Genomic DNA, 14,378 nt, shown 5'->3' with positions numbered 1-14,378 from the left:
CGAAGAAGCTGACAGCTTTGTTTCCGTGTGCTCTGGGCTCAGATAAGACCAAATTGAGTGCACAAAAGTGCCTACGAAGCAATCACATGCCTCTGTATGTCTGCAAAAGCCCCATGTGCTAAGGAAGCTTCATACCTGAGTGTTTTCCAGCTGTCTTTTTCCATGTGGTTTTCTGGACCTTCGCTCTCAAAGGATGCAATAAACAGAGCTAGTAAATACAATAAGGACAATCAGATAAATGGGTTCTGTAACTGAAAAAAATAATACTCATAATTGCTATATAGCAGGTGCAACTTAAGCCTTAATTAATGAGGTTTATTCTCATCAGGAGCCAACATGAAGTGGTAATACATGCTTATCAATTTTTTTTTTGCATGTTTACTTTTTCATCTCTATGGTCCATGCACTTTGAGTTGGGAGAACTCGCTGTAATGTTCAATAAGGGTTTTACCTTCTTCGCTGTAAATGGGTGCTGTGAGTAGATAACTCTGGATCTTCTTGTCCTTTTCAAAAGGACACTCGACCTGCTTCCATGTCAAGAAATCGTGAATCTGTCTTGAAATTTCCCAGAATTTCTGCATGAGGTAACAAAAATAATGTTACACTTATTTTTCTTTCAAATACTAGTTATTCTGTATAATTTCAGGGCCTCTCAGTCTTGTTCTCATTTGTACTTCTACTCTGAGAATCCCTTATACCATCTTCTTCATTGTTATCTTTTCACCCTTCACATTCAAGAACTCAGTGTAAAGAAGGAATTTCTGTGACTTTTATACAGCTCTGAAAGTTTTGGACTTTTTTTCCCCCCTCCAAATTGGACACACAACACCAGAGAACATACTGTTGTAGGTGCTACCCCTTCCCCATTCCCTTTCATTTATCTCCAGATGGCGGAATGTTTCCATCTATTGCTGCAAATAAGGTATGCTTGGTGATGTGAAAACTTTTCATGTTTACAAACTTGGCGAGATCATTACTCTTTGGCCATTTTTTTCTCTGTAGCAACATATATTGTCTCCTTAGAATTAGCTTTGAATTCTAAAATGTCTCTGAATAACGGAATCTTTGAATAACTGCATCTTTACAACATAAATGTATGTCAGCTTATAAAAAAATAGGGCACAAATTCCCTTTTGTTCACCTACTATGAGTCAAGCATGCTTTTCTTCAGGGATTAGGAAGTCCCTGTAAGACCTGCTAAATACCATTAGCTGGTTGTGTGTGGTGTTGGTAGCTAGTTAACCAGATGAGGGCAACCCTGAAGATTTAGGGTGAAGTTTACCTATTACAGTTTGCTCAGATAGAATGGCTTGCTGCCACAGAAGGGCTTACTTTCTCCCCCATACACCCGTACTTCCCCCAGTCCCTTTTGAACATAAGACAGGAGCAGGGCTGAGGAGTAATAAATCTGTCTGCCATCACTGCTGGTATATGAAAATTGTAGTACTTGATTTCAGGTTCTTAACTAAATTTTCAAGTTTGCATGCGTACAACCTTCCTTGAAGAGATTTCCCTTTCCAGTGGGCTAATATAAGACTATTCCATTTTTTACTCAAGTAACTTTAAAGCATGGGTTATGGCTTTGGAAATTCTTATTTTCTTCTCCATCCTTTCACGCATCAGTTTTCACTACAAATTAATGTTATTATTCCCAGTTCTGCTTATGTACATTTTATGGTTTGCAGTCTTTGTCCTATTTCAAGTAAAACGTCCTAATTAATCTCTATTTCAGTACACTTTTAAAGTAATCTTTTAACTGAAGGCAGTTACACTCCAGCAGTTTTATGGACTCTCTTGTGTATGTGCAGTAGTGCGTGGATCTGCTGGATATATAACACATACGTGGCAATTGCAAGCATGGTCTTTCACAGAGGTGTGGTATTGAGACATTAAAATTGCTTCCCCTAGATAATGATATCACTTTGTCTAGATTGCAGCAATGCTGAAGAATCTAAGGGACTCAGCAATATAACAAGTTAAAGTTTAAAAGTGGCAAATGTTTGTAACGTGCAATGTTTAACTAGCATTACAGTTCCAACAAACTGAAGTCCTACCTTGAAGTTTATCTGTCCATTGGGTAAGCGGTTCGTATGTATTTTGTGCAGAAAGTAGATATCTTTAATGAACAGATTGAAAACTGGGATGACTATTTTCTCTCGATTGCTGTTGGCAGTCTGAGATCGCTGTGCTGCTCCTTGCAGGGCTGTGCGGTAATTACAAAAGTTGCTGGAAGGATCCATGTGGTGCTGTTTTTATGGGGGAGGAAGGCAATCATGTAATACACACTACTACAATACACAAAAAACACTGATCTTACCAGAGAGTATATAGTATATTCAATATCTGGGCACCGTTCTAAGCTGTCAGGGTAGAGTACTGTATACTAATCAGGTTGATTCAGTTTATCTAATTCCTATCTTGCTTGAAAGGAGGGTTCTGCACTGGCTTTACATCTACGCTTTCTTTCAATGGCTAATGGGAGGTTGAAAGGAAGTAACAAATGACTATTGGGGGAAGAAAAACAATTCCAACTTGCTATCGCCAGCCTTTGATTTCAGTTAAGTGTTGTTTTGATTCCCTTCGCCACTAGATGGAGTACTCCAATCAGTTTTACGATTCGTAAAAAGGCATTTACTTGCACGAAGGGTGAAAAGTACTGTGACGTTAAATTGGAAAAAAGATATGGAATGAAGAAACAACCTACACAAAAACTGCATTAGCTATTATTCTCAGGCAAGAAGGCATTTTGGAATCTGGGAAATGCTGTGCTTAATGTTTATATTACTGGTGACCACTGGCAGAGGTGTCTGTGATCTCTGACTTTGATTCTTCCCAACATCTGCTGTGGAATTACTATTTGATGGATTTCTAAATAAAGTCTGAACTTTATACATACCTCTAAAACATCAAATTTGGCTGTTTTGACCTTTGACCAAGTTTTCTTTAGCCGTGCCACAGGGCTCAAGTTCATGCCAGCTAAATGGAGAGAGGAGACCAAAACAGAAACAACTGAGCTGAAAAAATACAGGGCTAATGCAACTCTGTGCTTGTATGTCAGCACCACGCTTACGCTTTGGAAGGCAGTTGAGCTTGACAGCCACAAGTGGTAGCTAATGCTGCCCACCCACACATTAATCTGTCACTGGAACATGCTGCTGTTGTAGAAGCGCTGATGTGGTCAGCCAACTGAAGGCAAGTATGAGCACAGTCTTGCCGGTCAGGTTGTGAAATTAAGTGCCTTTTGTCATCTGTGTTGAGAATACTCACAGATAATAGCCATCATTGAGTTGAAATTTCCGATATTGAAGCACTCTCTTGCCACATCAATGAAGAATTCCACCATTCTTGTACGCTGCTTTTTCTTGACAACCTGAAAAAATAAATTGTTAGGAAGGAAGGGGTGGCCTGAATTTTGAATAGGATGTTCAGTTAAAGGCATTATTATAAGATGATTGAAGGGACATTTCAAGATGTTATCCAGTTAAGCAATCCAATGATGAAGGCCTGAGCATACTTTGTTAAGATCTGTTTTTTAACAAAAAAGTAGTATTTGGGGCTGCTACCAATTATCTGCCCAGTTGTGGGGGAGTGTAACTTCTTGTTTATACATGAAGTTCATTGTCTTAGGGAACTTGTATGATCAAGTCAGACATTTTCAAGCAACTTCCTGTTACTGGAAAAGGGAGAAAACATGAAGCGGCTATCAGAAAAATATTGGGGGGGGAAGCTAAGGAGAAGGGGGGAAGTAGTGGAGGGACTTGAGAGCAGGGCATGTAACCTGGATGTAAGGAAAGAGAAATTGCCATGTCCTGATTTTTCACATTATGCTCTGCACACTCTTAAATGACGTGTTGAAAGCAGGTAGGTATACATGAATATACATTATCCTCATCCATGCAAACGTGAGGGATCTAGCAGTGATAGTGGACATCTGCTTTGCAGATTTTCTTTTATAATTGGGGAAGCAAAACTAATATTTAGCATTGTCTCCAAACTTTGTTTCAAAAATCTATCAGTTTTATTTATTTTTGCCTAGATTAGTCATTCATTCCCATGTTTTGCATCTAGAAGTTTTGTCTGGCTTATACAAAATGGGTTCTGAGTGGTGACTGCAGACTACTTCACCAGGGATCTCTCAGAAGAAAATGGCTTGGTAGTCAACGAGTTAGCTTAGCCCTCAGTATGCTAAAACCTTTTGCTTGGTTGTTTTAATGTATTAGTTATATCAGCCAGTTCTAGAAGAGGATTTAGTATGTTTTGCAATAAGTTCTGTGAGAGCAAGAAATCTTAAGATGCTACGGTTGGTAAAGGAGACAACATGAAGCTGCTGTGGGCATCTGGGTTTCCACCATGGGGTTGCCAAATGTGTAGGAATAAAGAGGAAATATACTATTTGATAGAATTGGTAGCTATTACTAGCAATCTCAAAAGACAGTTTACATGTGCAAGAAGGGTTTCTGGGGCAGTATCTTCCATTTCATTGCTAGTTGTATGACAGAAGTTACTTTTAGCCTCTACTAAGGCTATTCTCCTTTTTTTGTTTTTAACCTTTCTCCTTCTATACTTTTAAAGAAAAAGTTTATTCCTCATTTTTTTCTTCTACAACAAAACTGTACGTATGGCTGTGGTAATGATCTCTAAGTACAGTGGAAGGATAGCAGTTTATCAGTAATTCCGTGCTTCAATAGTGAGTACCTTAACACTTTATGGATGTATTTAAGACAAAAACAACTCCCAGCTGATATGCCACACAACTTCCATTTAATGACATGACTAATGTTACTATGGAAGCTACACAAAACTAGAGAATACATGCAAAGCCAAACGTAGCTGTGAACTCTTAATCACATAAGCACGCAAATAATTTAATGCTTGAATAATGCAATTATCTTCAATTGGACTGCTCACGTTTAAATCTGTTAGACCACTGCCTGCCATTTGTCCTTAAGGACGGGATTATTTTTCTATATTATCTTTTACTAGTACCCACCCTGCAAATCTCTGTAGCCACCAGCATGCTGAGACAATTGAACCAGTTGTCATAGGCCTCCAAATTGTAGGTTTTGGTAACATCGCCTCGGCACTGCAAGAGAAAAGGCCACATATTAATCCTATCCTTTATTACGATGAAGAGAACACACCAAAGGATAAATTTCCATTCATGTCTTGATTGAAATCTTACTGGATATTTCTTAAGGCACGAGCCTCACAAAGATCAGAAAGTGGCAGCCTTTTCTGCACAGAGTATACTCAAATCCTAATTACTGCTTCTTTTTCCCTCTGTACCCCTTTCTGTACCTTGTGATTATCTAGGGAGTCCATGTGGCTGACAATCTGCATCAGATCCTCTGGGTAAATGTTGCTCACCCTTTCCTGTGTTCAGAGAGATGAGAGATTGTCACTGTACAGGCAGACAGGGAGATCAGTTTAAAATCCATCAGTAAATCCAAAGCTGTGAGATCGTTACGGTAATTTGCATCTCCTTCAGCTTTCTTTACTGATAAGTATGCAGCATTTCTACAGAGTGTACCTTATTGTTTTTGTTCATCACTTCGTATTTTTGGATTAGAACACTGGAGGCTTTCAGTGAAGCCTATAGCAAATTCATATTGATGAGTATATCAATATTTAGTAAAGGAAAATGAAATAATTCACACAAATTGATGTCTCACCAGTTCAATATGGGTTAGCTGCTGTGCCAAGATCAGAGGGTCACAGCACACGCTCAGGATGTCCTTTTGAGTTGACTGCGGCTTGTTTTTGAGGATGGTGCCCTTGTCAGTAACAGGTTGCCGGAATTTCTCTCTGATTTCCTGGTACTGGCTCCGTGCGGAGAGGGCCATCAGGAGATTCTGTGTCATCTGGCTAATGATCTTTTTCACTGTGCCATTTTCCTAAGCAAAAGGCAGAAACAATGATTGCAAAAAACCTTTAATTCTTGCAGACACATCAGCAAACAATTTCTGACTGGGATAAATAAATCCATTATCTTTCATCTTATCTGGGCTGGGCATCCTGTGACAATTGAACAGCCTACACAACCACATAACCATGTTGTGCCTGCCTGGCTTCCCAGCTGTGTTTCACTGCCTTGCTGGTCTGTTCCTTGCAGCAGTTGTTGACTGGTACCCCATTTCAAAGGCCTTTGGGTAAACAGTTTAAAAGCGAGTTTAGTGAAAGGTGGCAGAGCTACTTGTACAGGCCTTCTTGGATCCTCCGTGTACCAAGTGACAAAAGCTTTCTCATTCAGAGCAGACCCTCTGATGACCAAGTAAGTCCGCATAGCCCAACAGAATCCAGAAATGCACATTGTATCCAGGAACATACCCGTAGAATACCATAGCGTGGCTTTGAATAATCACTGCACGCAACCATCTAGGTAAGAGCACAATATCTAATTCTAGGAGAATTAAAACGCCCTTCTATTTGTCAGGTGCAGGTTCTATGTCCTTACAGATCCAGCACTTATACTTGTAAAGCAATAAAAATACAATCCACAATCTTATCTTTTTTTTTTTTTTTTGACAACTAAGGTATTTGAATTCTTTCTGCCATGGATTTTTTGTCCTGTAGATGTTTCCCTCTGAGATCAACTTCAAAGAGCTACCTTGATCAAGTTCCTATTCCTCAGTCCCTCTGATTACTGCTTGAAATGATACAAATTCTCTGACCCTGCTCTCCCTGCTGCTGGAAAAAAACAAAAACCAAAAAACTAGTTTAATGAGACAGTCCTCCTTTCCACTAGGCTATTGTTCTCTTGCTTTCAGGCAAATTATTTCTGTTGAAGTTAGCCACAAGGTTAACTGTTGGTTTACAGCACGCTGTGTTGGTTTCCACCAGTCAACTGGATGCAGTAGAAAGAGCTGCAATGGCTCTGATCATTCATAGAAGCCACTAATGTGCAGTGATGACTGAAATTATGTAGCAGATGTGAGAGACGATGACTACCAAATACTTGTATATCGCATGCTATAATTAAGCAATAATAGTGTCAGAATGTTGCTTTACAAGGCAATAATCTGATCCCAAGTGGAATCAAATGAAAAGCTGAAGGCAGTGTAGCTCATCTTGATGAGGCAACTAGATTACCACTGAACAGCAGCTGGCTGGAGCCATTTCGGATATTGTGCTACAAGTGCTTAGAAATGTCAAGGGGGCTTGGTATGGGGACTAAAATAGAGAGCTAATTCTGCTCTCCAGTATGCTGAGCTTTCTGCTGTGAACCACTTGACTTCAGCCACTGTACCTCACTTACCCATACCTACCCCCTTAAATTTCTAGATGCGGATCACAGGGAATCAACTGTGAGGGTAGGTGAGGCTATCAAATATTATTTGAAAGTGTACAAAGAAACTGCAATAGTATTAAAAACTATGGCTTAAGCTATTGTAATTTTATCGGTATCTTAATTTTCAGAAAAAGGCTCTTCGAGAGTTTTGGCAATTTCCTTTCCTTAGTGATCTTGTCCTAAATTTTCTTGTAACTTTGGAAAATAAAGGTGAAAGTTTCAGCTGATCTGAGAGGTATGACTCCGAGTTTGGTTTCCAGCATCAGTGAGTTGACAATAACTTGTCCTTGTTTGAATTCAGGTGAGACGTTTGTACTTAGTCCTGGCTGTAGCTATAGCTATCTGTTATGCAGCCTTCTATCACTGGCACAAGCATGACTGTTGTGTCAGTTCTTGATTTACCTCCTATCTTATATATGTGAACAGTGTCCTAGGGGGATTTGGAAAAGCTTTAAAATACAAAATAAAAATCTCAATCGTTGCCATAATCCCCTGCTGAAGTATGGCATGGGTAATTTCTTAGGACAGGAAGATGGTAACGAATACTGAGAGCAAGAGCTGCTTTTTGTCAGTGTCAAATTAAATCTCCTAGGGGTCAGATGTGGCATAGCTCTTCACTGATCAAACCTGACTTGTAGCCTTGTTAAGGGGATAAATACTATGATGCTGTAATTAAGAGATGTCATCAGAAGCCTCAGACATCAGAGTACTGAGCCATTGTGAGATGTGTTTTCTCCCAAATGACAACTTATTCATACGTAAGAGTGGGGAGGAAGAGGAAGAGAAAGAAAGCTCAAAACTTCTATCTAGATCAAAATAATGGACATAATAAATGCCAAGATACACATGCTAAACAGAACCTCTGCAATTTTGCCAAGTCCCCTTTCACAGTAGTATCTCTGCCAACGTACCCCTCTCTGCCCTGTTTACAAAGGGAATAGAAGGAATAATCCTATCTGCTTTTCCCCTCCTACTAAGGCACTGATATTTTCATAGCAGCATCCAGGTAAACAGCTCTGCTGATGTAACAGAACTGACATACTTCCTTTTGACAACCTGGTAACGCCTAATTGCGTTGCGTCCTATCACTGATTCACACCGTGCTGTCAGACTTGTTATTCTTCGTTGTCTCTGTACTCGAATCAATGAAAACAGCACACAGTTGTCTTCCTGTTTCCTGCTAATTGTTCTCTAAAGAATCTTGAAGTTTTGGCTTTCAAAACAAGGAGAAGCTTCTCCTTGTATATAAGTAACCCTTTGTGTTCACACAAACACCCCACAGTTAATTCTTTTGCAGTTCTCGATTATAGCCTTCCTTCTGTCTGTTGGTAGTTGGAGTGACTTTCTCAGTAAGGAAGAGGTGTAGGCTTTGGCTTTCTTTAAACAAACAAACAAAAAGAAAGAGTAACATCTGTAGTTATCTTGTAATTTGCTTTATCTGATCACTTCAGAAACATTTCTTGTGAGAGCTAGTTTTCTTCACAGACTGAAAACTCAAGGCTGCTAAGACTGGCGACTGACCATCCAGCAGATCTCAAACTTCCTTTGTGGAAATACAGCAGGGGCACCTTAAATGTAGCAAAAAAAAAGTCACTCATAAGCATCTTCATCTTGAGCTAGAGTACACTGATGCAACATACTTGATAGTCTTTGAGTAGCAGCAAAGCATGAAGGATGGGACATAAGTTGTCATGAGAGTTAACTATATTGTGCCATTATAGTCACTGTTCTTTCTGCTTCTGCAATACATCTATTTTTCATCACTGTGAATATTCTGTCTCTTCATCTTACACGCCATTATTATACGTACAGAGTTTCTGCTAATGGGCCATTAAGTTCATCCCTCAGCCCGTGTCCTGCAGCTACGCTGACAGCTTAGCAACTGCTGCTGTAGTCCGTTCAGAAAATACTGCATGTAGGAGCAACATTTTCTAATTTAATATGATAAACTACATAGAGGTTGACACAAATATTACTTCCCCCCCGCCCCTACCTCATCACATTGTGTGATCCTGTGAGCAATCTCCTTCAACTCTTTCATGGATTTTTCATCTTGGAAATCATAGGGGAAAGTTTCAGTCCATTCCTTCAGGAGCTGAATGATTTTGGCAGCGAAGGATTTCAGCTTTGCCTAGAAAGAAGCAATGTGTTAATTACTGACCATAGACCTCTCTGACAGCCGAGTAAATACTTGATGACGGTTTGCATAAAACTAGATGCCCTTGAATATACTTCGCATCTGTGGTAGGTCAAGGGGAGAAAAAAAGAACATATTTAACTGTGAGCCAGATTCCTAAATAAGATGACTTAGCCCCCTTTCAGGATAGCTTGGCAATGTTTCTTACCAAACTCTTTGAAGATACTGTTGACGTTAGCTTTATAAAGCCAGGAAGATGACAGGATAGTTTAAGCGTCTTATTTGATTGAAGTCCGTGAGACTGAAGCTGATTTATGCCATCTGAGGCAGCAGTACCTTTACTGTTACAATTCAAATGCATACCAAATGCAGCACTGTACCAGGTATCTTTCATGAGAAATGTTCACAAAGACACTTCTGTTCTATAGGATTTATCAGACCCTCCAGACTGAGCTGTGTATTAAAACGAATGAATGACAGGAAAGATGTGTGTTCTCTCCGTGACATCTAAATCAAAATGGACAGAGAAAATAGCTCTTCCTCCCTGTTCTGTGGTTGATAGCTTTTTGAGTAAGGGCCAACACTTTTTATTTTCGAAGTTCTTCTGTTACTCACAAATCTTCAAAGGCTTTTCATTGGTTAGACCTGAATTGGATGCCAATTACACCAGTATCATAGCAATAGAGAGCAGCATCAGTAAATCTGAAGGAGCACTCAAGCAAAACTGGGTGGGTGTGCTAGGAAGACTTTTAACAAGCCAGAATCAAAACTTAGTTCAGGTTATGTTTATTTTCTACCCAACCTGTGATGCACTGAGGGGAAAATGAGGAAGTTTTCATCTGTTTACCTTCCTACTTGCGTAAGCTAGAGAAGTCTCATTAAACAGCTGTTCATTCTTCTCATCTGCAATGTAATTTCCTCATCGCATTCTCGATCAGAAGCTTAGGGGCTACAGAAAGGGATTTTAGTATGGGAGTATTGCTACAGGAAGTTTAACGCAGATGATGCTTTACTAGAATTGATAGGAATTTCTGCCCCAAAACATCATCTGATCATAGGATCTCCCAGGATCACTTAATCAAAACCTAAAGTCAACCAAACTAAACTTTTTGCACTCTTTACGCTTCACAGGTATGCAGTCAGAATAGTAATAAACAGTTACTAAGAACCTTAAACCGTGCACACAGGAATTTTCACTCTATGAACAAATGCTCCTTGCAAGTCTGAAGGGAATTTTCTTGCCTTTTTTCCAGAGTTGCAAACTGCACTCCACTAGCATGCTTTTCCTAGCTCTTTTTATTGACAGTATTTAATTGATCCTGCTAGTGAGAGATGCACAGAATAGTTGGGTAGTGATGGCAACAAGAAAGCATTCTCTTTGCCAGCAGTCGGCATTCCTGCAAAGCACACAGATAGGGAAAGGAAGGCTCTGACGCTTCAGTTTCTGCCGGTGATGCTCCTGTGGAGCCCACCTTCAAGGTCTTTCTAAACAGAGGGCAACACAGCTCCAGATTAGAGTTGTCTGTCTTCCAAGCTCCCACTGTCATCTGCCTTGAGGAAAAGACAATTTAGGCTTCTTTGCTAGGAAATGCATGGAGCCTTCCATTATTAGAAGAAGAACCTGCAGGTGACGAGAGAACTAATTAGCCAGGCAGTGTGCTTCCATTCCATTGGAGTTAACAGGTACATGCCTATTCCCCTTTTGGTCACTGAAAGCCGCTATAGAACTGGTTCTGGTATTAGTTATCCTGACCTTTTTTTTTTTTTTTTTTTAAACTTTTGAAACTTAGCACGGAGGGATGGGGGGAGGAAGGCTTCAAAATCCTTAGGCTGTGGTGAGCAGCTCCATGTGAACTCTGACTTCCCATCACATGTGTCTGGACTCAGGAGTCGCTAGTGTTTGCTTTCTTTCTGGTAGAAAGCTGGGCATCTTTTGCAAGACAACGTCAAACTATTTTTGTCTTTGGGATTACGGGTGTAAAAAGCCTATTGTTCTATTCGATGCTTTAATGCTCATGAAAAGGAGGCATGCTTTGAGCGCAACACTAAAAACCATCAGTACAGCAGAACATGAGATTCTGGTTTCATGTGCGCTCTAATGAAACCCAGAGCAGCGTGACAGGCTGGCCGCACGTGGCTTGCGATAACCTAGATAGAAATTGCACAGATACGTGGGCAGCAGCAACATGTGTTCTCTTTTTTGTCACGCTTGTAATAACCTACCAGCCTGCTCTTTCTGTAGTCCTGCCCCAGATGTCAGCCTCTCCTTGCAAGGCCTGAATTCTCTGGAGTCAGTGGGAACACCTCTCCCATAAGTATTTGAGAAGAAAAATGCTTCTGTTAAGTACTTGGGTCAGCCCTGTTTTACATCAGGCAAAAGACAGGCAGGCCTGAGAAGCAGCTCCAAGTTAGAAAGGAGGGCGGCTGCAGGAAAGGGAGGCTTAATGACATTGACCTGGTTACGAGTACCGTTCCCATTTTTTGGCTTAAAAAGGAGATCTTACTGCTGACAGAAACTGAGGGAGATTAGTATTTTTGAAGGGACTTATGTATTCGGAGACAGGTAAGACAAGCTTAATAGGAGCTAGCTTTTACTTTATACACAAGTACTTTTTTCAGTGGCCAGCTTCTTTGGGTCTCCAATTTCCAGTGTGCTTCTGGAGGGTTAGATTTTATCCCTTATGGTCAAGCTCAACTACTTGCATCTACAGGTATAACTGGCATTGTAAACTGTGAAACCCTTTCTTTTTATGATTGGCCAAAAAGACTCTCAGTAGGCTCTAAGACATCACATATTTCTTCTTAATCTACTTTTCTCTCAGCTTGTTTTCTACAGGATTCTTCTGTTTGCCAGAAATGTCAAAAACAAAGGAATGATCAGTATTGTGGTGCCTAACCTAAACACCCATCTCCTTGCCACTTTTTCAGCTCACGCAGTACCCAGGCAACAAGTCAGCCAGCTTCTTGTCTTACAGTTTGTTTACGCAAACCTTTTATCAGACACGATCAGGGCTGCTTTAACTACTTTTGCCAGCTATTTCCTGCTATGAAGTCCCTATTAGAAGGTAAGGGCAGCTGATGACAGGTTATCAGTGTGAGTAGGTAGAGTGCCTTGAGTTGAGAATTTCCATGCTGCCTGTAAAATGAGCTTTTACTCATTGCCAGATAGAAAAACAAATGTTTGCATATGCTAGTGGCCAAGTTTTTGTGTAAAAGATACAGGTGTTTGTAGTACAGGTCTGCAAAGTAGTCATTCGAGAGGGATGTCAGAATTTTTATGTAGTGTTTCCCAAGAACGTTGTGTTCAGTGAGCTGGAAAAAATTACAGTTCATATGAAGGGGGATGGAAGGGATCAAGGGCGTAGTAGGAAAAGCAACTAGAAAAGCATGTAAATTAAAGCAGCCTCCCAAACACTCATTTTTATTGTCACCCTGCTGTTGGTTTTCCTGTAGGCCCATTTCCAAATTGTCACCAGAAGGTGTAAGAGTGTGGGTGTTTGGAATATGAGCAGCTCTACTTCACATCCTGTTGTTAGGATGTAATGCTAATTCATTTTAGCGTGGAAGTCATGATGATTTTTTAAATGTATTTGCTGAAAAGCCAGAAGTGTACTACTTTCCCACTAGCATCGTATCTTTAACAGTCAAGTGATTTAGTCTCCAGCTACTGTTTTGGTTTTTAAAAACACTCAACTAAGTGTACTATTATTCACAGAAGAGTTTCATCTTTATATTCCATTATTTTTAAATCCAAGCATTTCACGTACATATTTGGACACTAACTACTGACAGCAGTCACTCATCCTTACCACATATCTGTAGACAGCTTTACCCCATGTTTCAGACATGTTTCAGTCCCAGCATCTCTTACAAGTTCCTACCTCTGACGGTTCCTGAGTTCTGTCTAACTAAACACTACAATTTACAAAGGAGCAGCGTGGGGTTGCTGAGTCATGAACTAGTTCAGGGGTGGTGATGGGAACTGTTATCACCTCTGTACAAAGGTGGCTGCAGTAGTTCTTACGTCTGCCTTCCCTGAGAACCCCCAGTTCCGCAGCACCAACATAGCTAGTTATGCAGCTGTTTGGTGAGTGGAGCAGGGGACTGACCTGGATGCAAGTCACCCTGCACCAAGTGGTTACCTTTCCCCGTGGAGGAGTGTTGTGACATAATGTGAGACTGCAGAGCAGGAATAGAAAGGGAGAGAGAAGCCCTTAAGCCAGTATTGCTGTCAAAAAGCCTGTGTTGCCAAAGCACAGGGTTACCTTTCATGCTCCCCATTTGGATTCCTGATGCAACAAGGAGAAAAGGAAATGGGATTATCAAAGTGCTGATAATTAGGCATGTGAGCCTATAATTTCTCATTATAGAAGAATAGATCTAAAATATGCCCAGGATTTGAACAGTTGGGATCTTTAAGTATTTGCTGACTTCCTCCTTGTTTCTGCTGCTTATATTTGCATCCCAGCTGGGACTATTCTGGTACTTTGTTTTCAGTCAAGTCCTTCAATATATGTTTTCCATAATGGTGAGACTTAAATGGAATTCAGTGCATATCATAAACTGTCCCCGTTATGTCTAATTAGTTGTAGTAAAGCTGCATATTCATATGCGCAAGCATAGGCTACCATCGCAAGTAGCGCATCCCTTGATTTTCATGAGAGGAAATTTCCTGATTCACTGTTACACCAAGCCATAGATAACACTCCAGCAATAACAGGTTCCTAGTGTACCTGTGGCGGAGTTCTGAGTTCTGATAGCACGATGGCTGGATTCAGACTGCAGACAGACCTAGCCTGGCGAAAGCCCACAGGTGCAAAGCAACTTGCTGGCTGGGTTTCACGGCCGATAAGTATTGCTCCAGGATGTGGCACTGACCTGCAGCTCACGAGCAAAGTTGTGTTTCTGGCTGCTGTACCAGGCTGATAAGGTACTATGTAAACTACATTTCTA

General features: G+C 40.5%; 1 protein-coding gene across 4 annotated transcripts in view; it reads right to left on the bottom strand.

Moving 5' to 3' along the window:
• RASGEF1A (RasGEF domain family member 1A) overlaps positions 1-14,378 on the bottom strand; it is a 159,110-nt gene that overhangs the window by 3,538 nt on the left and 141,194 nt on the right. For all 4 annotated transcript variants that reach the window (XM_035330092.1, XM_035330090.1, XM_035330091.1 and 1 more), the window contains 9 exons: positions 9,282-9,419; positions 5,673-5,894; positions 5,299-5,373; positions 4,991-5,083; positions 3,268-3,370; positions 2,897-2,976; positions 2,055-2,246; positions 452-575; positions 136-208 (listed from right to left, as the gene is read on the bottom strand). In XM_035330092.1, the coding sequence (XP_035185983.1) occupies positions 136-208; positions 452-575; positions 2,055-2,246; positions 2,897-2,976; positions 3,268-3,370; positions 4,991-5,083; positions 5,299-5,373; positions 5,673-5,894; positions 9,282-9,419 (1,100 nt within the window). The remainder of the gene's footprint in view (positions 1-135; positions 209-451; positions 576-2,054; positions 2,247-2,896; positions 2,977-3,267; positions 3,371-4,990; positions 5,084-5,298; positions 5,374-5,672; positions 5,895-9,281; positions 9,420-14,378) is intronic.

Source organism: Oxyura jamaicensis, chromosome 6 (assembly GCF_011077185.1).
Source record: "Oxyura jamaicensis isolate SHBP4307 breed ruddy duck chromosome 6, BPBGC_Ojam_1.0, whole genome shotgun sequence".
NCBI classification, from domain to species: Eukaryota; Metazoa; Chordata; class Aves; order Anseriformes; family Anatidae; genus Oxyura; species Oxyura jamaicensis.
Note: the sequence above shows the minus strand (reverse complement) of the source record. Positions and strands in the feature narration are given on the sequence as shown.